Below are 25,555 nucleotides of genomic sequence, written 5' to 3' on the forward strand. Positions count from 1 at the left end.
TCTGCCACCCTTGCCGTGTGCGTCCTGGACATCAGATCTGAAGAGGCACAGCCATTCACATTTCTCCCCCAGACTGTAACAAAATAGGGTCAGTCATATTGGCAACAGTGACAAGCCTTGGTGTTGCTATTTTACTGAACCAGCAGAACTGTTGGACCAAGAGTTCCCATTTCTCCCTTGACGATCAATTACATCCCTCATATTAGGCTTCTAGGTCAGCTGACTCCTCTGCTCCGCAGGGATCCGTCCTTCAAGGAACTTGGCGCTAAGCAATGGAGTTGGAAATATCGACCTTTGGAGCACTCTGAACATGAACCTAGAATGCAAAATGGAGGTGGATTTGGGCAGGATTGAAATACATTACGTAGGCTTGGATTAAGGAGGTGATCCCTTGTGAAATATCAGTGTTCTGAATTAAGAGGGGAAGAAGACGCTCACCCAGGCAGTAGAAAAGCTCCTTCTTTCTCTTCCCCTTACCTCAATCGCTAAGGGCGCAATCCTAACCCCTTATGTCAGTGCTTTCCAGCACTGGCATATTGATGCCAATGGGACATGTGCTGCATCCTGCAGTTGGGTGTCATTCATGGGGGACTCCTCAAAGCAAGGGAATGTTTGTTCCCTTACCTCAGAGCTGTATTGCCCTTATGTCAGTACTGGAAAGCACTGACATAGGGGGCTAGGATTTTGCCCTAAGAGGAAGGATAAGTCACAATTCAGAAAACATTTACTTATTGCATTGCACAGAATGCTAGTCCTGGATCATATTGAAACCAATGAAAGCCTGATCTGAAAATCAGACACTGAAAGCATTTGGGGCACAGCACCTTGAGCTTTGGCCTTAGATACGAGAAAGTCTGTGATCAAATCCCAGCTCAGCAACGGAAGTGTGATGCAGTAGCAACACTAGGGTTTGCACCATCGAGTGTGGGAAGCCAGTGCATCACCCGCATGATGGACCTCTTCCTATGCAGTGGGTGAGGCAAAGCCCCAGGTGGTGGGCATGGTGATGAAACATTGTCTGGTTTGTTGGCTATAACTTTTGATAGAACAGAGATTCCAATGTCGTTTGTTTCACTGCATTCTGCATGAAATAACAAATTGATTCATTGATTGATATTATATAACATGATAGTAGTATTAAAAAATACCAAGATTTAAAATTTTTTGGCCAGTAGCAGTGTCACCCCCCCGTATGTGTCACCCAGTGCGGCCACACCCCCATGGCGATGCTGCTGGTGTGATTTTTATCAAGTTACTACCTCTCTGGCTACTCTACTTCACAGACTTGCTGTGAGGCAAACCATGAGGCAAATAGATGTGTGACTTCCTTGGAGGAAAGGAGGGATACAAATGGAATGGAACATAAAACCAGCAGGATAAAATTCCAGTAACGGTCCAGAAAAGTGCCTACCACCACCTCAGTCTGCAGGTGGGAGGGTGTGTCATGCCTTAATGTGGCGCATGGCAAAAATATTTCTACATGTGGAAAACTAACATTTTTGGGAAGAGATAGGTCTTCTCGTTAACATCTAGTCTTCTATGTAGAGGGAATGTTTTGTATCGAAGACATTCAATAATGTAAACCAGGAGTGCCCAAACCCTGCCTCAGGGGCCATTTGCAGCCCTCGGGTACCCCAGACCCAGTCTCCAACGAGCCTCTGAGACTTGCTGGAGCCCATACTGGCCTGATGTGACTACTCCCAATGTGAAGGCCGACTGTTTGACCTCTTGTGCAAGCTGCAGGCCGAGGGCTTCCTCTGCTGCTTGCTGTTTCACATCTGTGAAGCAGTAGCAGCAGCAAAGAAAAGGCCAGTCTTGCTTTGTGCAAGGTCTTTTATAGGCCTTGAGCTATTGTGAGACCTTCATTCATTCATATACGTTCCATCTCCAATATATTCATTTATGTAAATTTATTCAAATTTTAAATGTAAATTATTTTTTCCCAGCCACCAACACAGTGTCAGAGAGATGATGTGGCCCTCCTGCCAAAAAGTTTGGACTACCCTGATGTAAACCAAGTGGTAATGCCCTATGTTGGCATCCTTCAGTCTCGGAAGACTATGGTATCGCGCTCTGAACAGTGGCTCTGGAATAGAGTGTCCTCTCCAGTGTGCGAAGCCTGGGTAAAGTAGATATGGAGGATAGACTGTTACCCAAGCAGCAAATCCCCCCCTCTCCACATCGCTGAAATGGTCCAATGGAAAGGCAGAAGCCAATACGGTTGGTTCCAGCGGCGTCGCTGGAGTTGCCAGAACGTGACTGTGTTCAGTCATGAACTGCCTCAGGGACTCTGGCTCCAGATTTTGCCTCGAGGTTGACTCCTGAAGCCTTTTCCTTAACTGGATGTAGCCACAAGGCAGTGGAGGTTTGGGATCAGAGTTTTCCTTCTCTCAGATGAGCTGCCTTTCCAGGCTGACGAGTCCCATCTACCCGGTGGCTGTTCAGTCGCCTCTTACGACAAGTACAGCCAAACCGAGGGCCTATTCTTATCCCCAGCCCCCGGGGCAAATGCCCAGACACAGATTTATCACCACAGTAAGAACTAGACCCAACATGAAGCATGAGCTTTTCCTGATTGGCTTAAATTGACATAGCTCTCTAATCACAATCCTATGTGTGTCTATGCAGAAGTAAGATCCACTGATATCAATGGGATTTACTCCCAGCTAAGTGTGTATAGAATTGCAGCCTCTGTTGAAGTGATTCTGGGTCAAGAGCAAATAAAGTTATTACGATGCTTTCCAGACTAATTTTGGAATCTGGGATACTACAGTCATTTCCATTTATGATCATAAAAGACTGCAATCCATACTATATAAAGGTAATTATGGTTCAGTCTTTTAGGAGTGGTTTATCACACAAACTCCCATGATAGATTTAGAAGAACAGCTGTGCTCTTACACAACTTCTGTTCACTTTAATGAGGTCGGAGTAGGGACATTTCACAGTAAACTGTATCCTAGGCTAAGTGTTCGTAGGCCTATAAAGTTTTTCTCTTTACTCTTTTCTCCTCACAGGAGAATATCTTGCTTAACACAGCCAAATAATCACAGAGAGCTATTCAGAACTTTATATTGCTAATTACAGAAACCCTGCTGCAAAGTATTTAAAAAAATATGTTATGGCTAATTATTGACTCCTAAAAACGTAGTCACAAAATATAGTTTTCGTCAATTTGGGCATGGCTGACTCTGTCATTTATCAACTTTATTAATCCAAGTCAGTGGGTGCCAAACTATGGCCCACAGGCAGGATCTGGCACCTGCCAGAATCCATCCCCCAGGTGAACAGAGCCTACCGTTCCACCAGGAAGCTTCCACACTGAGCCACAGATAGCCACACTGAGCCCCAAACATAGCGCCGGCCAGCTGCTTCTTGGTTCAGTCGCCCCAGCAGGCTTTGTGCCTGGATTGTCAGCAGACGCAGCTGGCCAGTGTGATTTCGGGGGTGATTTGCGGTGTCACAGGGATGCTCCCCAGCAGAACTGTAAGATCCACTCGCACGGGGGAAGCATTTCTTGGCACATAGCTGGTCTATACTTTGGAGACCACTGATCAGAATGAACTGACTTAAACCTAAAAGGATTTAGATTTCTCAGGTCACAGGCCTCCAAAAATATAAACCGCAATCCCCAAAACCTCTTCTGGAATGGCCTATGTAAACCTGAAGGCTGCACCTTACACACATTCAGATGTTTTACATAAATAAGAATGGAAAATATTTTAATATCTGTAATAAACTGTTAGATTCATAGAGATGCTCCATTGTTAAATGTAAGTGAAGTAACAGTTGCACTCTACCTGCAAGAAAATGCTCTTTGTTGTCTGCTTCTTTGGGCCTCTTCAAACATTACATTTGTAGGGGTATAATCTTAAAATGTAATGCATGAATAGGACAAGCAGATCTTTTGAAAACAGATGTATCATACAGTAACACTCAGCAGAAAGGTGGAATTACCGCAGATACCTGCCTATCCCTAAGTCGACCCCACAGATAAGCTGAGGGCAGGTTTTGAGCCAACAATCATGGAATTTTCTATGACCGTTGGAGAAGTTGGGGGTTAAATTTAGGGGGGTGTCTGACTATAGTTTTGTCTGATTTTACCCAAGGCCAAATCCTGAAAAATAACCTACCACTAATTGTTACCTAAGAACTGTAGTCTCTAATTTATTAAAAACATAGTAAAAGATCATAAAATACATATTTATTCTTTTTAAAATTCTGGTCTTCACCACCTTTTTGTAAACACTATCAGAGTAAGTGCCCTGTAAACTACATACCTGTAAAACAGTGGTTCCCAACCTGGTATTCATGTACTCCCAGGGACACTCAACAGGACCTTTAGGGGTACTTGAAAAAGAATGGCACAAAAAGGCAGGCCGTGCTCCAGAATGCCTTGCAAGGCAGGAATGCCTTGCAAGGACCAGCAAGGCAGGAAGGGAGGTAGCTGTGAAAGCCCTGCCAATAGTTAGTTTTTGGTCATCAATTCATCTATGAAGCAGTGATTGAAAACCAGCACAGTAAGAAAGCTGAAACATAATATGGAAAGTGATCAATCACCCAGAATTTTTCAGCACACTTCTGGTGCAAAACAGTGCAAAGGCAGAGTCTTCTGTTCCTCAAACAGATAAAAAGAGAAAACACTGTGATGAATACATGAAGTCTGGGTTTTCATAGAGAGGAGATGAGGGCTTGTATTATTACAAACATTTTGCTAATATGAAGGGTACAATTTATTATTGCCAAGGAATATGCAAGTGATAAAGGTTGGGAACCACTGCAGGAGATCTATGAATCAAATCCACCTTTAAGGTGGACATGAGGAGAACCATGAATCAAAGACACCTTTAAGGTGTCTGGTGTGTTAAGTCAGAAGCTCTACATACAACATACAACCCATAACACATAACTGAGAGTGTGCAATTCAATTCACAGCAGAGAGATATTTCCAAAGATTATCCAGGGAAAGAGGGGGGACCCGGGAAACTATAGGCTGGTCAGCCTAACATCTATACTGGGTAAGATGGTGGAATGCCTCATCAAAGATAGGATCTCATGTCAGAAGGCCAGATGCAAGGGAGGGCACCAGGATGAGGTCTCTTGTTATCTGGTGTGCTCCCTGGGGCATTTGGTGGGCTGCTGAGAGATACAGGAAGCTGGACTAGATGGGCCTATGGCCTGATCCAGTGGGGCTGTTCTTATGTTCTTATGAAATGCAGCATGAAGTAGCCAATGAAGTGGGTTGCATGCTAGTGGGAACCAAATGCAATCTCCAGGTCATGCAACATTTTACCCTGCAGCTTCCTGGCCTCAGCAGGCCCCAGATTCACTGCGGACAACACAGTGGGTAACGAAAGAGTTTGAGAACCCCTGCTCAAGCACAGAAAACAGCCTTTGAAGACAGAAGAATGAGAGAACAGCAGTACATACTAAAAGATCTCCTTCAAAGTTTTGGTTCTAAACCAGTAAAATACCTGGGGAAAAGAGCCACAATAGGTGTGATGATGCAGATCAGATAGTATAGTGAACCATTCATGTGATTTTGTAGAACCCAGTATGGATTCGCTGGCGGGTTGCAGAGGACACAGGTAGCTCCAAAAGCCAGGGAAATGGTGAAGTAAACTAAGAAACTAGCACCCATAATGGCCGAATGTATCCAAGTCTGAAATTTAAGAACAAACATACACAGGAACAAGCTGAATGAGAAAGAATCTACAATTATGGCTGAAGAACTGAAAGGTACAGACATAGGGTTCATCTCTCCCTCTCACATCATTCCAAACCAGCACTATCTTCAAGCTTCTCAACCTTTACACTCTAAGGATAGATTCTAGTGATGCAGAGCTGTATGACAGCAACTTAGAAACTTGCTATAAGTTACCAGCAACTGTTTGGGGTAGCTCTAAGTAATTAAGCCTAGCATTATCACTCCTAATTCCCTCCAGATTTCCAAGTGGCTATGGAGGGTTCATTCTAATGGGCTTAAGTATGTGAAAAAGGCTGCAGCTGGTAACACTTGCCCATTCAGGACTACAGGTGCCATATAATAAGCTCTAAAGCAGCTACTGTGATTCCTCACCATCTTCAAACAGAAACATGGTAAAAGACATTGATTACCTTGTGAACAACAAAGGGATGTGTTGTGGGTATTAAGAGCGAGACAGGTGTTTTAATAAAGATGGGATGTTTAGAATAATTGGGTAGTTTGCAGGAATTAGAATGCTTGATCCCTGGAGCATGAAGAATTTGATGAAAGATATATTGCCTAATGTGAGATGAGATTGCCAGGGATGAGAACTCGAGTCACAAAAATGTGTGTTTTTTGTTGACTTGTGAGTCACGTGCATGGAAGATTCTGAAAAACACTTGAGCCAGGGACCTCCTGACTTGGCACTCATCCCCATGCATGCTGACTCAAGTCTGCCTGTGCCTGGGTGTGCTTGCTTATTATTTTTGTGGTGTGAAAAACCTCATGGTGACATCATTCCAACTGCGCAAGCAGGGAAGGGTTAATGTTTGCTTTTGCAGAGGGGGGTCTCTGACAGGAAGGAAGGAATCAAAGATTATTGGATCTTTGGCTGAGACAGAGCAAGAAGAGGAGCCCAAGGTGGTTCTTGCCCTAGGATTGGCTGCAGAAGCCCAGGGAGGAGGAAGGAAGGAAGCAGTTTGTAGCGATCACACTTGCCAACTGCATGGCATGGCTGCTGTAAGCTCAGTTGTTACTTGGGCAGAAGAAGTTTCACTGAATGACTGGTTGCAGTGGGACTACTTCTGAGTAGAGTTGCTAAGAATTGGATCATCCTGGGAAGCCTTGCAGCTGCTGCATGCGACCTTCCTCCCTCTTGCTGCTTTTGACCTGGCTCTCTCGAAGTCCCACTCCAACCCTCCTGCCCACTTGGCTGATCCAGTGGTGCCTGAAATAAGGTGCCCCTGGAGCCAGGTAGGCAGCCCTCCTGAGCTCACGGGCCTCCTGTGACTGCATGCTGCGCAGCCTGGTTTTGGAAGGAAACGGGGAAGCTGAGCTGAACAGCGTCAGTGCCGATGTGGCAGTGCCCCTGAGACTAGGCCCTGAATGCTTGATTCCTCCAGTGAGCGCGGCCCTAAAGTTGTCCAGCCGGTCAGCGACCCCATCTCCTGCCCCATCACGGACAGCAGTCAGGGACACAGAAGCAAGCGCGTGCCTCAAGCTGCCAAAATGGCCACTGTGACCAGTTCCATGCCAACTAGAGGCCCCTGGAAAGGGAAAGTGGTTGCGAGGCACCGTGCTGCAAAGGAAAAGGCATGAGGAAAATCTGGTGAGGAAGATGAGGGGCTGTAGGCCCTAAAGTAGATTGCTTCAATGCTGGACAGCCTGGCTGGCCAGCAGCAGTACAAAACCCAACTTGTCTCTCTAGAGGCAACGTTAGTCTGGGGAATCTGGGGTCCCCCTTCCCTTAGGAAGACTGTCAACCTGAACTGCCTACCTGAGAGGGAGGAGCTACCCAGATGACAAGGACTGACCCTGCCATGGAGAGCCCAACAGAGAACACAAGAGTTGAAGACCTTCATTAAAGGCTGCAATTTCTTCTGTGGGATCTGAGGGCTGACAGCTATTGGACAGATATCCCTTTACTGATTTCTTTGGCAGATACCCAAGTGCACTTTTGCAGCCCTCAGGCTTAATGAAGTTTAAAGCAGGGTTCATGATGTTCACCAGGGGTTCATGATGAGAAACTGGGACTTTGCAGGGACAGAGAGAAATGTGAGATGGGTTTAACTGTGCACATGTACATACACACAAGCAACACTGGCTTCAGGAACTCTTCCTCTTGTTTGAATCACCAAAAACCTGTGATGGAGACCTGCTTCACAGTCTGAGAACTGTAAATAAAGTTAATGACACCCTCCCCCCTTCCTCACCAAAGATCCAGACCCAGTTTTATTGTGTCCAGCTTTCACCCTGAAAAATATTGATTCATAAATAAGTCCCTGACGACATGCATGGAATTTACCCTCAAATTAATGGGATCAAAAATGACTCTTATGAAATCAGCCGATATCTTCATGCAATGAAGGAACCGGGTTCTGGTAAGATGAAATCTGTCAGGTCCAATTCTCACACTTGTTTTGGGATGTGGCAAAGCATGGTAAATAAGGTGAATGGTGTCCATTTTACATACTGAATGCTACACACTTGCATGACTATAGCGAGTATTTACTGCTACAGCCTGTAATCAATCTACTGAAGACTGCTTGCTCTGGTGCTGTAAATACAACTACTACACATCACACAGAGCTCCATTTGAAACAATATATTTACCAAGTCAGGAGTAAGTTGCTAAAAGACTCTTAGAATGAACAAAAACCATACTCACCAAAGTGTTACTTTCAATCATGAGGTGTAGCACTATTACAAAGAAGATAGAAGTGTTGATAGGACTCCCAAAAGAGTAGATGCCTATATCCGTGTCACGGTAGGTCTAAAAAGGGATAATAATTTACAGTTTGCCTATTCAGTACAGTCTTAATGTACAGTAGTAACACAAAGTCCTTTCATATATAACAGTGTTTTAATGAATATTCTTGTAGATATGATGAAAGTGTGCAAATAATACAAGAGAATTCAAGGTAGCAAAATTTCATGATACTTACGAAGTAAGGGATAGCAAAGCAAACAATGCTTTGGTAAAAACCATCTATCATATTGATCCAGAAGGTTGAAGACACGTATGGCTGAAAAAGAAACACAGGATACACACCTCTGGTTTTGGGAAGATACACAACCTAGACATTTTGCATTCTCCAGATGCTTAAAACTCCACATAGTCAGCTTCCCAAAGTGATGCTTGATGGGCACACACTACAGTCTAAGACCCAAATCTCAATATTCCATGAGACTCTGAGCCCATCTCCTGCATGCCAAGCTGCATATGAGATTTGAAGGCGAGGAGGTAAACCCAATGATAACCCCAATGTTTAGTGGTACATGAAAACATCCTTTAAGCCCAAAAATGAAAATTCAGTTTTACCTGGGAAATTTTGTTCCTCTTGAGGGAAGGAAGATGGCTAGCTCAGGAAAGGCCCCTCCTGTGAGACCAGCAGGTAGACTTCATTTTGGAATATCTGTTCATGCCCAATCTTGTCTGATCTCAGAAGCTAAGCAGGGTCAGGCCTGGTTAGTACTTGAATGGGAGACCACCTGGGAATACAAGGTGCTATAGGCTTATACCATAGTCTTTCGAGACTGAAGGTTGCCAACCATCTGGAATAAGAGGGGGCTTCTCCTCTCATTTCTCAGATGCTATAACTAGTGGTGTTTGAAAATGATGTTATTTAACTTACTCAGAAGTAATCCCACTGTGTTCAAGTAAGACTTAGGCCTGTGGTTCCCAAACTTCTACAGGGGAGTTGGGAATCAGGTAAGTCTTTGCGGGGCAGGGATGGGGCGGGGTTGGAGCTTATGTGATCGTGCTGCCACTGAGACCCAGAAGCTTTTCACTTGCCTGGGGGGCAGCACTGGCCTTTGGCAGGGTGGTGGGGGGCTTGCAGCCCCCTCTGCGGACCTCCCTGCTACTCTAAACAGCACTTTTCTCCTACCAGAACCAACTTCCGGTGGTGACTCTTGTCAAACAGTAAACAGTAATTAAAAAAAAAAAGAATTGAGGGGGGGAAAACCTAATGACTTTGAAGAAAGCGCCAAACCTCCCTGATCATAGTGGGAAAATGAAGTCTGCCTCCTGGCCCAAGAAAAGAAGCCTTTTTCTAAATTATTTGTCCTCCTACCTCAAGAAGAGAACCAGAATGAGAAATGCCATGATAGGCTTGTATTTGCCAAGAGAAGTGGATTCAATAGAAGACATCTCTTTTGATCTTATATTTCAAACCAACCCTGTGCTCATAATCAGGAAATACATATAGGGTGCAATCCTAACCCATTATGTCAGTGCTTTCCAGCACTGACTTAAGGGCAATGCAGCTCTGAGGTAAGGGAACAAACATTCCCTTACTGTAAGACCTCCTTGAGTGACACCCAGCTGCAGGATGCAGCACATATCCATTGGCATTGCTATGCCAGTCCTGGAAAGTTCTGACATAAGGGGTTAGGATTGCGCCCATAGACACTTATCAGGTTATTGTAAGATCCACTCATGGGGGGTACATCATTAGAGGTCAGAGATTCTGTGATTTATGGTGCCTCCCACACATGACATTTTGGCCAAATCATTTCATCTCAATTTTTCTTCATATTATTGTTTGACGAATCTGGAGGTCCTTCTAGAGAGCTTCACAGTGACATTTACAGCATGTCTACCTAGGACTTAGAGTACAATGAGGCCCAGATCTCTGCTGAGCCTTTTGATACATACCACTGGAACACAAATAAGCAGCAGTTGATGGGTAACTAGTGATAACAGGACATCCATCAATCTCATATTAACCTCCAAAGGTCACCTACCTTTTTTTACCTTTTGCATCCCCACCAGATAACTGAACAACAGAGAATAAGTGTCAAAATTCAAGTTCTGCTAGCAAGAAACATGTCACAGAGAACATCTGAGCTAGTTCTACATTCAAGCATTTGTGACAAGCCAAGAAGTACCTCAGATCTCTGGCCAGACTTGTAAAGTTCTGGTTGATACATAAGAACTTCTGCAGGGACATCTTGGTCCAAAACACCATATATGACGGGTGGTACTGATGTGTAGAGAAGGTTGAACAAAATCAAGCTCCAGTAGTCAGTCATGGGTGTTCCTGAAAACCCACAGAAAAACTGGTACCAGAATAGGAGGTTTACATATACCTGTTAAGATCAGAGGCAGGAATGAAAGATGAGAATCTGTAAGTGAGAATCTGTGACAGGGGGCAGGAAGACAAATTATGTTTGCAATATGAATGCAGGGTTGAAACATTCTGTGCATAGTGCTTTGAATTTAAATATCAGCGTTTTACTTCCCCCCCCCCCCAACAACCCTGGAAATTGTTGTGAAGGGGCTAGGCAATTCTAACATTTGTCAGTATCAAACTTCTAAGAGTTCTTTTACAGAAGCCATGGCAATTCACAGCCCAATCACAGGGTTGTTCCACCAATATCTTACCTGCCTTTCAGGCCTTGGTTCACCTTGCTGGGTCCACTTGGACTTGTACCAGCTAAATTGCTGGTGAAGGTACAAGTAAACCTGTTCTGGCAACAGATGTCTACCCAGGGGTAAGAGAATAAATGTTCCCTTACTCTGAGATTTCCTGTTCGTGGAAATGGACGAACAGGCCTTGCTGAGGGAGAGTCAGCATGGCTTCTGTAAGGGTAAGTCTTGCCTCACAAACCTTATAGAATTCTTTGAAAAGGTCAACAGGCATGTGGATGCGGGAGAACCCGTGGACATTATATATCTGGACTTTCAGAAGGCGTTTGACACGGTCCCTCACCAAAGGCTACTGAAAAAACTCCACAGTCAGGGAATTAGAGGACAGGTCCTCTCGTGGATTGAGAACTGGTTGGAGGCCAGGAAGCAGAGAGTGGGTGTCAATGGGCAATTTTCACAATGGAGAGAGGTGAAAAGCGGTGTGCCCCAAGGATCTGTCCTGGGACCGGTGCTTTTCAACCTCTTCATAAATGACCTGGAGACAGGGTTGAGCAGTGAAGTGGCAAAGTTTGCAGACGACACCAAACTTTTCCGAGTGGTAAAGACCAGAAGTGATTGTGAGGAGCTCCAGAAGGATCTCTCCAGACTGGCAGAATGGGCAGCAAAATGGCAGATGCGCTTCAATGTCAGTAAGTGTAAAGTCATGCACATTGGGGCAAAAAATCAAAACTTTAGATATAGGCTGATGGGTTCTGAGCTGTCTGTGACAGATCAGGAGAGAGATCTTGGGGTGGTGGTGGACAGGTCGATGAAAGTGTCGACACAATGTGCGGCGGCAGTGAAGAAGGCCAATTCTATGCTTGGGATCATTAGGAAGGGTATTGAGAACAAAACGGTTAGTATTATAATGCCGTTGTACAAATCGATGGTAAGGCCACACCTGGAGTATTGTGTCCAGTTCTGGTCGCCGCATCTCAAAAAAGACATAGTGGAAATGGAAAAGGTGCAAAAGAGAGCGACTAAGATGATTACGGGGCTGGGGCACCTTCCTTATGAGGAAAGGCTACGGCGTTTGGGCCTCTTCAGCCTAGAAAAGAGACGCTTGAGGGGGGACATGATTGAGACATACAAAATTATGCAGGGGATGGACAGAGTGGATAGGGAGATGCTCTTTACACTCTCACATAATACCAGAACCAGGGGACATCCACTAAAATTGAGTGTTGGGCGGGTTAGGACAGACAAAAGAAAATATTTCTTTACTCAGCGCGTGGTCGGTCTGTGGAACTCCTTGCCACAGGATGTGGTGCTGGCGTCTAGCCTAGACGCCTTTAAAAGGGGATTGGACGAGTTTCTGGAGGAAAAATCCATTATGGGGTACAAGCCATGATGTGTATGCGCAACCTCCTGATTTTAGGAATGGGTTAAGTCAGAATGCCAGATGTAGGGGAGAGCACCAGGATGAGGTCTCTTGTTATCTGGTGTGCTCCCTGGGGCATTTGGTGGGCCGCTGTGAGATACAGGAAGCTGGACTAGATGGGCCTATGGCCTGATCCAGTGGGGCTGTTCTTATGTTCTTATGTTATGAGATCTCCCGGACTGTTTCCCCCCCACCCCCCACAGAATTCAGCATGCACTCCAGTGGCATGGCTGCACTGGCAAGGGGATGGAATGGATAGGATTGGGCTACCAGTTTAATACCTGTACAAGCCTAAACCATCTAACCTTGTGACAGCTGCTTCATAACATACCACATGGTGGCTCTAACTGCATGGAGAGGTGGTTATCAGTAGGCTCCGGGCAAATGCCATGTGAGCTTTTTTTCCCCCTCTCACAATTCTAGAAGCAGGGGACAGTCTATGAGATTGATTGGTGGGAGTTCTAGGACAGACAGAAGGAAGTATTTCTTCATACAGCATGTAATAAATCTATGGAATTTGCTACCACATATGTGGTGATAACCACTACTCTAGATAGCTTTGAAAGGGAATTACATATATTAATGAAGAACAAGTCTACCAATGGCTATCAGCCAAAATGCCTTATATGCTACCTCCAGGTACAACAGCAATATGCTTTTGAATACCAATAGCAGGGAAGCACCAGTGAGAGAGTGGTATGTTTTAGCTGCTGCTTGTGAGTTCCCCAAAGGCATCTGGTTGGCCACTGGGAACAAGAGGATGCTGGGCTCGGTGGGCCTTTGGCCTCATCCTGCAGGGCTCCTCCATTAGATGAGTGTGCAAATGCCCCTCCTTTCCTGGAATTTCATTGCTGCGAGAACATAATAACGCTCATAATAACGCTCATAACGCTCAATAACGTGGCCAGAAGTTATAGACAATTGGCTCTCCATATGGCCACCACGAGCAAGGGTAAATATTTTAAGTGACTTGTAAAATGGATGAATTTGGCAGGAATTACACATGTGGTTAATGGTTGTTTTCATCCTAAATTCATTACGTAATGAAGCTCTTTCTGAGTACTTCCTGCTCCGGAGAAACCCATCAGTTCTTCACTGTGGCAAGGCCAGCCTGTTTCAGACACACTTCTTCAGCAGAAGCTACATAAAAGGTCCCTTTGATAATTCACAGATTTCAATAATGGAGCCAACTTGTCACAATCTCTTATTAATGCTGACAGATAACTTTCTGGAACAGACCATATTTAATTGATTGTAAATGCCTCTTGTGCTGTGATCCTTAACCCAAGACAGATGGGAAGACTCAACTTCTGCTGCCAGAGTCTGCATATAGCATCTACTAATATCCTCCCCCTGTTTCTAAGTATTAAGAATCTGTTCTCTGAATAGCTCTCCTACACCCTCAAACTTCTCATGTCATCCCTGGGAGCTACATACCAAATTCTTGTAGAAAAAGTAAAGGACCATGTTGGCTAGTCGGGTGTAACACCAGTGACCGTGAACAAACAGCAGCTTCTTGAGATGGCTGAACTGAGTAATTGCAAAATCACTCACCAGCACAGCCTGAAAAGAAAAATACAAAGAATGAAATACAGAGGTCAAGCAGAAAGCTAGAGACTGAATTCAGATGCAAGTATTCTCTTATCACCTAATTACCCATTACTAAGTTGCTCCCCACCCTCTACGGAAACGGACTACACATAAATCCCACTGCTGGTCATGAAGCTTCACTGAGGCATCCTTGTCCAAGAGGCATGGCTTCATGTGATCAGTGCACTGAGCCAAACTCTCTCCCTTTTGTCCTATTCTTTACTTGTTGGCCTTCTTATCAAACAAAGGCCGCAATCCTAACCAATTTTCCAGCACTGACATATGGGCAATGCAACTCTGAGGTAAGGGAAGAAACATTGCCCTACCTTGAGGAGACCTCCATGACTGCCCCCCAAATGCCAGATGCAGCACATGCCCCACTGGCACAGCTATGCCAGTGCTGGAAAGTTGGTTAGGACTGCACCCTAATTTAATCTATTCTACTTTGGCCCCAATCTCTTTTCCTTCAAAATGTTTCCTAGTCATCAATAATCAATTATCACTTCCCTGTTTAATGATCCATGAATTACCCAGTTTTTATCCTTCTGAATTAACACCAAAGTACATTTTGGCGCTTCACTAATTACAGAAATTGTTGAAACAATCTTGTGTGTTACCAGTTCAAACATAAATGCAACACCTTAATTTGTTTATTCATTATTGTACTTATATCCCACACTTCATCCAAGGACTCAGGACAATCCACGATGTTCTTCTCAGAGTGCTGGCTGCGGGTCACATCTGGCCCCCGGGCTGGGGTTTGGAGACCCCTGGTATAGACAACAATGATCTAAATCAGGGGTGTCCAAAGTTTTTGGTAGGAGGGCCACATCATCTCTCTGACACTGTGTCAGGGGCCGGGGGGGGGGGGGCGGGAAGAATTAATTTACATTTAAAATTTGAATAAATTTACATAAGTTTACATAAATGAATATATTAAAGATGAACTTATATGAATGAATGAAGGTCTTGCAATAGCTCAAGGCCTATAAAAGGCCTTGCACAAAGCAAAGCTGGCCTTTCCTTTGCTGCCGCTACTGCATCACAGACATGAAACAGCAAGCAGTGGAGGAAGCCCTCATCCCACAGCTCACACAAGAGGTCAAATAGTCGCCCTCAAACTGAGAGCAGTTGCGTCGGGCCAGTGCAGGCTCCAACAAATCTCCAGAGGGCCAGAGGCTCATTGGAGACTGGGGGCTCCCTGAGGGCCGCATTGAGAGGCCTTGAGAGCTGCATGTGGCCCCAGGGCCGGGGTTTGGGCACCCCTGATCTAAATGGACAAATGGCTTGAATCAGTATAGCTTCATATGACTACATATATGAAAATGATTGGCTACTGTAGTCAAGAAGAGAAGAAAGAGCAGCAGAATTAAGATTACCTTGATCGCTGGTGAAATAGCCAGGAAATGGACAGATCCACTAATAACACCCAGAACAGCTGTGGTCGTTGACAGAAAGCTGTCAACAAGAAGCTGATGAGCTAGAGAAGAAGGAAAGTAACGAGAAAGTGTGTGCACAGGAGAGGTATGGGGCCAGATTAGAAAGAGAGAGATCTAGAAAAACAGGGCAGGGAGAAGATTTAAACCAACAAGGCCTAAAAGATTGAAGAGATACAGAAAGAGCAAAAACAGGGACAAACTGGAAGCAGAAGCAGATAACATGATAAAAAGAAGGAAGTGCAGAGAGAGAGAGAGAGAGAGAGTTGAAGGAAAGATTGGAGAGAGAACACTTTGGAGAGCAAATTGGAACAAAAAATTAAAAAGAGACCACTGTTTTGCCCTATGTATTCTATTAATATAAGCAAAAATTCCAATAACTCATTTTAAGTTTAGGGCTGGTGAAATAATGCAGCCTTTGACTGTAGACCTCAGTTTCTGTGGTTTGATTTCTTAGAAACTGAGGTATGGACAAAATGGTTTTCAGGGCCCTTGTAACTCTATACAGAGGGCCCTCCTAATCAGCGGGTTTGGCACCTGCGGATTTGACTCAACACAGGTACCAAGCTCATGTCTGGAGGACCTCAAGGACCACCAACACAGGACTGGAAGTGGTTTTGGATGTGTCAGGGATGTGTTCTGAGGCACAGGGAGGTCACACGCAGCCTCCCCATGCCTCAGAAGGCTTCCTAGATGTATCACAGAATCACTTCTGGTTGCCAGATTGGGCCATCCCACAGATTTAATTATCCATGGAATTCAGTATCCGTGGGGGTCCACATGGGGCCCACAATATTTATCATCTGGTAGATGGAGTCTTTTGGTACAGTTCATACCAATTCCAAGGTTTGGGGTATTCAGCCCTTAGTCCAATACATGCTGTGGCTAGCAGTTGGCAGGGCTCTAGCTAAATGGACCCACAATTGGGGAAGGGCTGGAACTCAGTGGAAAACAACCTACTTTGCATGCAGAAAGTTTCAAGTTCAATTCCTGGCATCTCCAAGAAGGCCTGAGAAAGACCCCCAACAGAAATCTTGGATAGCTGCCACCAGACAGTATACGTCAGACAGACAGGCAATACTAAGCAAAAAATTGTTTTAAAAAAATGTTTGATTCAGTGTAGGGGAGCTTCACGTAGTCAACAGTGCTGTCATTTATGATTCTATGAATCCATCCTACCTGCATGCCTTCTTGGCCAGCTATACCAATTCCAACATTAGCAACCTGGATCATACTGACGTCATTCGCACCATCACCTTCCAGAAGAGATAAAAGAATAGGCTTGCAATGAAATTGGCATGGGAGGCTAATGCACTGTACACAGACTTGATAAAAGAGACAATATAAAAAGCTCAATTGGAGCATCTAGGAGTATTGTTAAAATATTATAGGCTCCAAAGATTCCTTGCTTTTCTTTTTAGGTTGTGGATTGGCAGCACAGAACACAGAAGCTGTCAGAAGACTGGCCAAACAATCCCAAGCACATGAAGGGTCTGACTACACCGAGTAGATTTTGAGTGGCTAAGGGGTCGGAGATGGGGAAGTCGTGCTTGAACCTTTTCCTGCACATTCTCTCTCTGCTCCAAATCACTTCTCATAAGAGTATTTTCTACTCAATGATTAAACTAAAGGTAAACACATGTATGAAATCCACCAGAGGGAAAGCTGCATGAGAACAGAAATCTCATCCCACCCTTACAGCCCAATCCTAACCAACTTCCCAGTGCCAATAGAGCAGCAACGTAGTCCTGAGGACACCGCCATGACTGCCCCCACACACTGCAGAATGCAGCTCATGCCCGATTGGCACGGCTGCATCAGTGCTGGAAAGTTGTTTAAGATTGGGTTGTCAGGTACCCTAGGACCATATTTAACTGTCGGTCCACTGGACCACTCGTTTTGAAGAGAAAAACAGATGAACAGACTATTAAAGGAGAAGACAATAATAGTAACTGTGTTGCTCCCCTATGAGAGACAGGCAACTCACCTATGGCTAGTGTCATCACTTTCAGCTCTTTTCGCACCACCTTCACCACTTGGCTCTTCTGCAGGGGTGTTGCTCTACAGCAGACAACCGCCCGCACCTGTCTGGTGAGCTGCACAAATCTGCTCTGCAAACTTTCATGCAAGGCAAAAGCTAATGTTGTTCCTTCTATAACTAGGGCAGCACTGAACTGGGCAAGCCGAATTTCTGACGTCACAGAGACTCTCAAAATGTTTCTGCTAGGTCTTCCTTCGTACAAACCGCCTATCTGGATGTCTGCTAAAATACTGTCCATCCGTTCTGCACATTCATCCTGGTGGTAAAAAAGGAAGTTGGTAAGGTATTACTTAAATCTTAGCTCAGTACAGACAACTTGTGCTGACTTGGGGTTGCATTTGTGAGCAAGACCAAATTGCACACGAGGCTACAAAATAAGGAGAATTGAGATAGAGAGATCCCCTTCATTGGCTCAGCTGTTTGGCTCCTCCCTTTCCAGAGTGGTCTCCTGCAGTGACCATTCCTACAGTTCAGGCCAGTACAGGCATGCCCCCTTATCCACGGGGGTTCTTCTGGAAACTCCTGTGGATAGCCAAAACTGCGGATATGGGAGAATGCCTATCACTGCGGCCCGGACTCTCCAGAGGTGAGGGGAGTCCAGCTTCCCTCCCCCCACTCGGAGGGGCTTCTGAGGTCAGCAGAGGCTGCGGACAGATGTTTAGTTTGGAGGTTAAAAGAACACAACTTCAGGTTTCGTCGAGAAACTGGAAGTTTCTTTTTAAATGCCTTATAAGGCATTAGGAAGCCTAGGGAAGCCATCCTATGGCTTATAAGGCATTAAAAGTGTCAGTTTGAGCCCGGCAGAGGCCACTTATGGTTGTCCACAGCCTCTGTTGAGCTCAGAGGACCCTCCAGAGGGGGCGCACGAGGGAGGGGCCAGGGATCCGATCCATGGATAACTGAATCCGTGGATATGGGATCTGCAGATATGGGGGGCCCCCAGTATAAAGAGTTGGTACCTGAATATATTTATTTCCTCTTGGCTTCCTATTCCTTTCCCCCTTTTACCATGTCTCACAGACTTACAGCCCAGTCCTGAGCTGCCCGGGGCACAAAGCTTCAGCAGCACTGAAAATGGCTGCTGCTGCATCCTGTGCGCCCCGGGCTACCGCGGGCGGCACCTCAGGAGAAGGGGACTTTCTTTCCCTTCTCCTGGGTAAGGGAAGCAGCCCTGCAATGGGGTTACTCGCGTTACTGCTGACCAAAAGTCTGGCGGTAAGGTAAAGGCGTTCGTGTAGGTGCCGAGCCCCACACGAACACCTTTGATCCTGTGAAGCAGAGCTCCACTGGACCCGCCTCCCCCCTCCCTCCCAGCATGCCTCCTGCCTGCCCTCTCCCCACCTCCTGCCTCCCTGTCATGCCTTCTCCTCACCCTCTCTCTGCCATTCGCCTGCCTCTCCCCTCCCCGGAACGCCTCCTTCCCACCCCCCTCCCTGCATGTGACCGCTAAGCAGCAGAGGGTGGGCACCCATCTGGCGCTAGCCCAGCTCCAGCCAGTGCTGGGCTATCACGGGTGCTGGCCTGGTGGGAAGCCTCGCAGACGTGCTTTATGGCATGTTTGCAACAGTGCACGCCAGCGGGAAGCTCAGGATTGGGCTCTAAGACATTACTATAAAAAGGAAAACATCTTGAGTGCTTTGGCAGACAAGAAGAATAGAAAGTGTTGTAAATAAATTAGTAAAAAGGGGTGGAGTGAAGATTACAGCTTTATTTTTGAAATGGCATCTGGATGATTTCTGCAGTTTGCCATCTAGACATGTGCTGTGTGTGTTCTGTAACAAGAATGATATGACATGTTTAACTGTTAATGGAAAATAATAGCCCACAAAAGATTTACTAGTGTGTAAGGAAAAAAGTCAGCATCATAAACATTCCACAGCATAAGCAAGTTGGTGAAATGCTTAACAATGCTTACCAAATGAGCCACATGCTTGGTTTTGGTGTAGCTTGGAGCATGAAACGTAAGAGCAGCAGCCAAGCCTGGAAAAAGGTTAATATGTTTTTAAAAATGGGATTCATACAAGAGATCCGTATACCGTATATGGTATAGAGCCCAGTTCTATACCATATCAGCCCCATAGCACGCAGCACAGCTGATGGAACATGTACTGCATGTTATGGAGGGAGGGGGGAAGCATGACTAGACAGCCTGGGAAAGGTAAGTAAAAATTATTTTTACCTCCTTGTAAGCTGCCTGGCCACAAATGGGACTCCTAGGACTTATTTAGCTGGCATAAGTCTGAGGAGTCTCAGGGATGTGTCAGGTCGGGAAAAGCAGGATAGGATCTTGATGAATGTCACTGCTGCTGAGATCCACTCCCTCCCACACCTGAACCACTCATGGTTCTGCCCACTCCCTGCCCTGATCATCCCCTGAACTGCCTCCAAACCAGCTCTGCTTTCACCTTACCTGCTCCAATGTGACTGGGTGAGCTGCTGGTGTGCATGCTGAGAGCCCAATCCTATCCAACTTTCCAGCACCGGTGCAGCTGCAATGCAGCCCCAAGGTAAGGGAACAAATGTCCCCATAACTTGAGGGGGCCTCTGTGACTGCCTCCCCACCACAGGATGCAGTGCATGCCCCATTGGAACAGCTGCACCAGCACTGGAAAATTGGATAGGATTTGGTCCTGAGCCTCCTGCACACCAGCAGCACAGCTTTCGCAGAGCCAAACCAGAACTTATGGCAGTGTATCACAAGATCTGCTGCCATAGGCCCTCAATAGAATTGGATCATTATTACGCAACGGTGTGCACGCACAGGTCTGCAGTTTTTGTTTTTTAAAATCCCCTTTAAAAAGGCACAAAGCACCCAGGAACTTCTCTTGCAAAACTCCACTGAAATAAATGAGATCTGCAGATCCTATCAAGCCCTCTGGAACCTAGAATACACCCCTTGCTGAAATGAATGGAAACTGTGCACAAGGCTGTATGCTAGCTTTCCAGTAAAACACAGTGCATCAAAGCATAATGCCTGCAGGTGCCTATACTTCAAAAACTAACACAAAAGGGTTAGTTTCCAGCAAAAGGGACCGTATTTGAAATTCAATTAAAATGTTGCTATGGAAGTAGAAATATATAATAGAAACATTATACTGTCTGGCTAATCTACTTTATAATGTGTCATTCCATTAGTTCATCAATGAGTCATCTAGGGAAACAAAAGACCTGAATTTCTAATCTATGAAGCCAGCAAAATACCCCTTCCTGCCATCTTAGAAAAAAGGAAAAACATCTGAAATTATGTTGTCAGGCAACCATGCCCCCTTTTCCTATTCCCCTTATTTTTAAGCATTTCTAACCATTGTGATTACAATTAAGAGTCAGAGTCAGTAAAAATAAATTCCACCAGAGGGCACAATTATCACAAGAAAAGGATCTGGCTTCTGACAGCACCATTGTCTTCACCAAAGGACTGAATATTTTCCAAGTGAATACAAAAACACTAAGATTTTTCATCATTAGAAAGCATAAGTAGATTAATTTTCTGGAATGCTGTATGTAAGGCCAATTTAATGAGATAATTCTTAGCACATTAATGCTAATCATGCCAGGCTGCAGGAAGATATGACAAAACACAACTTTAAAAATTGCATTTGTTCCCATTTCCAAGACAAAGCTCCCCAGCCTGGCATCTCTACAGCTAATATAATTTAGCATCTAGCTCTTGAAAGCCTTTTGCAAACATGTTAAAGTGTGTCAATGTTCTAACCCAAGGCAGACAGACAAATGGACTAAACTTACAGCTCAACCCTATTCTCCTCCTCCCCTACTGGGGCAGCCTAGCCGAAAAAGTGCATGCTGTTTCGGGGGGGGGGGGGGTGGCGGCAGGAGGCATTTTGTGGAAGGACAGGCTACAGCTATTTACAATAAATACATTTTTAAAGAGTTCAAAGCACGACACATACCATGACCTCGAGAACCCTTTCATCAGTCCAGTAAGGTAGACCTCTATGATCTGGGAGGGGTCAAATCTGTAACTTTTTGAAAAGACCTTGGGCAGTTTATATTGATTTTATTGCCACTATTTTAGCACTTATCGGTACAGGTGTGTGTCACGTAACGACAGGGATGTGTTCTATTCCTGTTGTTAAGCAAATCCGACATTAAGAGGACATTCTGGGGGAAGTGGGGAGCAGCACCACAGGTTTCACAACATGATCCTTGGAGCATCCTTATCACCTCTGGCTAAAGAGGTTGCCTTCCCCTCGCTTGAAAAACTTCATGCACCTTGCGAGGTCCTCGTGTGACACTGCTTACCTGCTTGAGAGGCAATGAGTCTCTTTGCCTGCAAAGTACAATCCTTTGAATCCTTGTTGAACCAGCCACTTGCCTGGAGTTTGCTGCTCAGTGAGATCCTTCGATCTCTAAGATCGGCAGAAGCGAGACATGCTGAACTGCAGCAGAGTCACATGCGGTCACAAGTGGCAGGTTTGGCAGGAGTTCAAAGGATCGTGTTTGCAAGCAAACAGATATGCTGCATCTCAAGCAGGCAAGCGGTACCGCTGGACAACTTCACAAGATGTGTGGGGGTTTAGAACATAAGAACAGCCCCACTGGGTCAGGCCATAGGCCCATCTAGTCCAGCTTCCTGTATCTCACAGCGGCCCACCAAATGCCCCAGGGAGCACACCAGATAACAAGAGACCTCATCCTGGTGCCCTCCTTTGCATCTGGCATTCTGACATAACCCATTTCTAAAATCAGGAGGTTGCGCATACACATCATGGCTTGTACCCCATAATGGATTTTTCCTCCAGAAACTTGTCCAATCCCCTTTTAAAGGCGTCTAGGCTAGATGCCAGCACCACATCCTGTGGCAAGGAGTTCCACAGACTGACCACACGCTGAGTAAAGAAATATTTTCTTTTGTCTGTCCTAACCCGCCCAACACTCAATTTTAGTGGATGTCCCCTGGTTCTGGTATTATGTGAGAGTGTAAAGAGCATCTCCCTATCCACTCTGTCCATCCCCTGCATAATTTTGTATGTCTCAATCATGTCCCCCCTCAGGCGTCTCTTTTCTAGGCTGAAGAGGCCCAAACGCCGTAGCCTTTCCTCATAAGGAAGGTGCCCCAGCCCAGTAATCATCTTAGTCGCTCTCTTTTGCACCTTTTCCATTTCCACTATGTCTTTTTGAGATGTGGCGACCAGAACTGGACACAATACTCCAGGTGTGGCCTTACCATAGATTTGTACAACGGCATTATAATATTAGCCGTTTTGTTCTCAATACCCTTCCTAATGATCCCAAGCATAGAATTGGCCTTCTTCACTGCCGCTGCACATTGGGTCGACACTTTCATCGACCTGTCCACCACCACCCCAAGATCTCTCTCCTGATCTGTCACAGACAGCTCAGAACCCATCAGCCTATATCTAAAGTTTTGATTTTTTAACCCCTGCTAACTGGGTAAGAGGCACTTTTTCAAGTGGGTGCTCCTCTTTTATTTAGCGGGGGGGGGGGGGGAGAGTAACTGGCCCACCTCACCACAGCACTGTCTGTTCTAGTGGCTGTCTGCTGGTATTCCTTTGCATCTTTTTAGATTGTGAGCCCTTTTGGGACAGGGAGCCATTAGATATTTGATTTTCTCTGTAAACCGCTTTGTGAACTTTTTGTTGAAAAGCAGTATATAAATACTGTTGTTGTTGTTGTTGTTTATTTTTTGCCCCAATGTGCATGACTTTACACTTACTGACATTGAAGCGCATCTGCCATTTTGCTGCCCATTCTGCCAGTCTGGAGAGACCTTTCTGGAGCTCCTCACAATCACTTCTGGTCTTTACCACTCGGAAACGTTTGGTGTCGTCTGCAAACTTAGCCACCTCACTGCTCAACCCTGTCTCCAGGTCATTTATGAAGACGTTGAAAAGCACTGGTCCCAGGACAGATCCTTGGGGCACACCGCTTTTCACCTCTCTCCATTGTGAAAATTGCCCATTGACACCCACTCTCTGCTTCCTGGCCTCCAACCAGTTCTCAATCCATGAGAGGACCTGTCCTCTAATTCCCTGACAGTGGAGTTTTTTCAGTAGCCTTTGGTGAGGGACCGTGTCGAACGCCTTCTGAAAGTCCAGATATATAATGTCCACGGGTTCTCCTACATCCACATGCCTGTTGACCTTTTCAAAGAATTCTATAAGGTTCGTGAGGCAAGACTTACCCTTACAGAAGCCATGCTGATTCTCCCTCAGCAAGGCCTGTTCATCTATGTGTTTTGAGATCCTATCTTTGATGAGGCATTCCACCATCTTACCCGGTATGGATGTTAGGCTGACCGGCCTACAGTTTCCCGGGTCCCCCCCCCTTTCCCTTTTTAAAGATAGGCGTGACATTTGCTATCCTCCAATCTTCTGGCACCATGGCCGTTTTGAGGGACAAGTTGCATACCTTAGTCAAAAGATCTGCAACTTCATTCTTCAATTCCTTAATAACTCTTGGGTGGATGCCATCAGGGCCTGGTGACTTATTGATCTTTCATTTATCAATGAGGTCTGAAACATCTTCTCTTTTAACCTCTATCTGACTTAACTCCTCGGTTAGGAGGGGCCGTTCGGGCAGCGGTATCTGCCCGAGGTCTTCTGCCGTGAAGACAGATGCAAAGAGGGGGGGAAGGTATCCATTGTCTTATATGTGGTTGGTTGTTGTTTGAACCGTTGCTAAGCAATGCACATCTGTATTGTTTTAATTTGTGTTGGTTTTCCATATTTTGGAAACTACTTTGATCTCTTAAAGAAGAAGTCTAAAGAAATGGAATGAATGAATGACCTCTGCAGAAAAGCACTAACTGGGAGTATCTGAGAAAAGTCAGTGCCAGTCGGTATAGACAACACTGATCTAGCTGGACCAATAGTGGTCTGGTTCAATATAAGACAGCTTGATATGTGATTCACTTTAAATTGCTGGTAGGGAACTGAGAGTGTCTTGCCTAAGGCTATATTAATTGATGGTTGATAATACATTTGAACAAGGATCTTCCAGCTCATACATTTAGAATCTTGCGGTAGCTAACTACTTTCTGTGTGTGTAATATTACAAGGTGTTCCTACTAAAAAGGCACATTTTTGAAGCAACACTACCCCCTTTGCCCTCCCCAGTCCCATGAAGAATGGGGCAGCCATTGGGCGGGATTGGGATGAGAGAACATATATATATATTCCACCTGTATATTCTATATACAGGTGGAGTCTATTTATGCGTGTGATTTCTGTTCTGTGACCCGCCGCAATTAAGAAAAAATGTGTTGTGCTAAATTGCATAGAGTTATGCAAATATGCTGCAACCTGACCCTTGGGGATGGAAGGAAACCAAGGCACAGGTTCTCAATCGCCCCCTCTGCTCCTTCACCTCCCTCTCCTCTGCTCCGTACTCGGCCCTCCCCACTTGTCAGCTGTCCCTGCTTCTGCTGAGCTTTTAAGAGTCCAGTCCTACGCATTTCTACTCAGAAGTAAGCTCCACTGTAGTCAATGGGGCTTACTCCCAGGAAAGTGTGGAGAGGATTTTAGTCTGAGAGAAGAAGATTGAACAAATGAGGTTAGACATTAGTTGCCTGAAATCACTGAAAGATGGAAAATTGAAGAATGACTGTATTAATAAAGGACTTTAAGACCGACATGACCTATTGCGAAAAGCTATAGCGACCGCCATAGAAGAGCTTAAACAGCGTGTAACAGCCACTGCCAGGAAGACTGAATGTTACATGGGCAATATCTAGCAATTTCAACAAAACACACTGTTTAGAAAGAACCAGAGACAGTTCTACAAGTCATTACAGACACCTATAGCACAAAATAATGATGGACCAAATAAAAACGAGGCTCTTAAGTTCTGGAAGCAGATCTGGGAAATACCAATGGAGCACAACAAAGATCCCTTTTGGATTAAAGACATCGACAAAAAGAATAAGACACCAAAAATGGTGGATATCACCATTACAGAACAGGTACTCCGGCAAGAGGTAAAAAGATTAAAAACTGGTCTGTACCAGGACCTGATGAACTACACGGAT

The 25,555-nt window shown here is 45.3% G+C and overlaps 1 protein-coding gene across 1 annotated transcript in view; it reads right to left on the bottom strand.

Annotated features, from left to right (window-relative positions):
* Positions 1–210: 210 nt before the first annotated feature.
* ATP10D (ATPase phospholipid transporting 10D (putative)) overlaps positions 211–25,555 on the bottom strand; it is a 54,990-nt gene continuing 29,645 nt past the window's right edge. Inside the window, exons 15-22 of the mRNA XM_066632914.1 lie at positions 17,494–17,803; positions 16,686–16,762; positions 13,918–14,043; positions 10,580–10,780; positions 8,632–8,712; positions 8,355–8,459; positions 5,475–5,662; positions 211–316 (exon numbers count right to left, since the gene is read on the bottom strand). Coding sequence (XP_066489011.1) covers positions 211–316; positions 5,475–5,662; positions 8,355–8,459; positions 8,632–8,712; positions 10,580–10,780; positions 13,918–14,043; positions 16,686–16,762; positions 17,494–17,803 — 1,194 coding nt within the window. The remainder of the gene's footprint in view (positions 317–5,474; positions 5,663–8,354; positions 8,460–8,631; positions 8,713–10,579; positions 10,781–13,917; positions 14,044–16,685; positions 16,763–17,493; positions 17,804–25,555) is intronic.

This window comes from Tiliqua scincoides, chromosome 6, assembly GCF_035046505.1.
Source record: "Tiliqua scincoides isolate rTilSci1 chromosome 6, rTilSci1.hap2, whole genome shotgun sequence".
NCBI classification, from domain to species: domain Eukaryota; kingdom Metazoa; phylum Chordata; class Lepidosauria; order Squamata; family Scincidae; genus Tiliqua; species Tiliqua scincoides.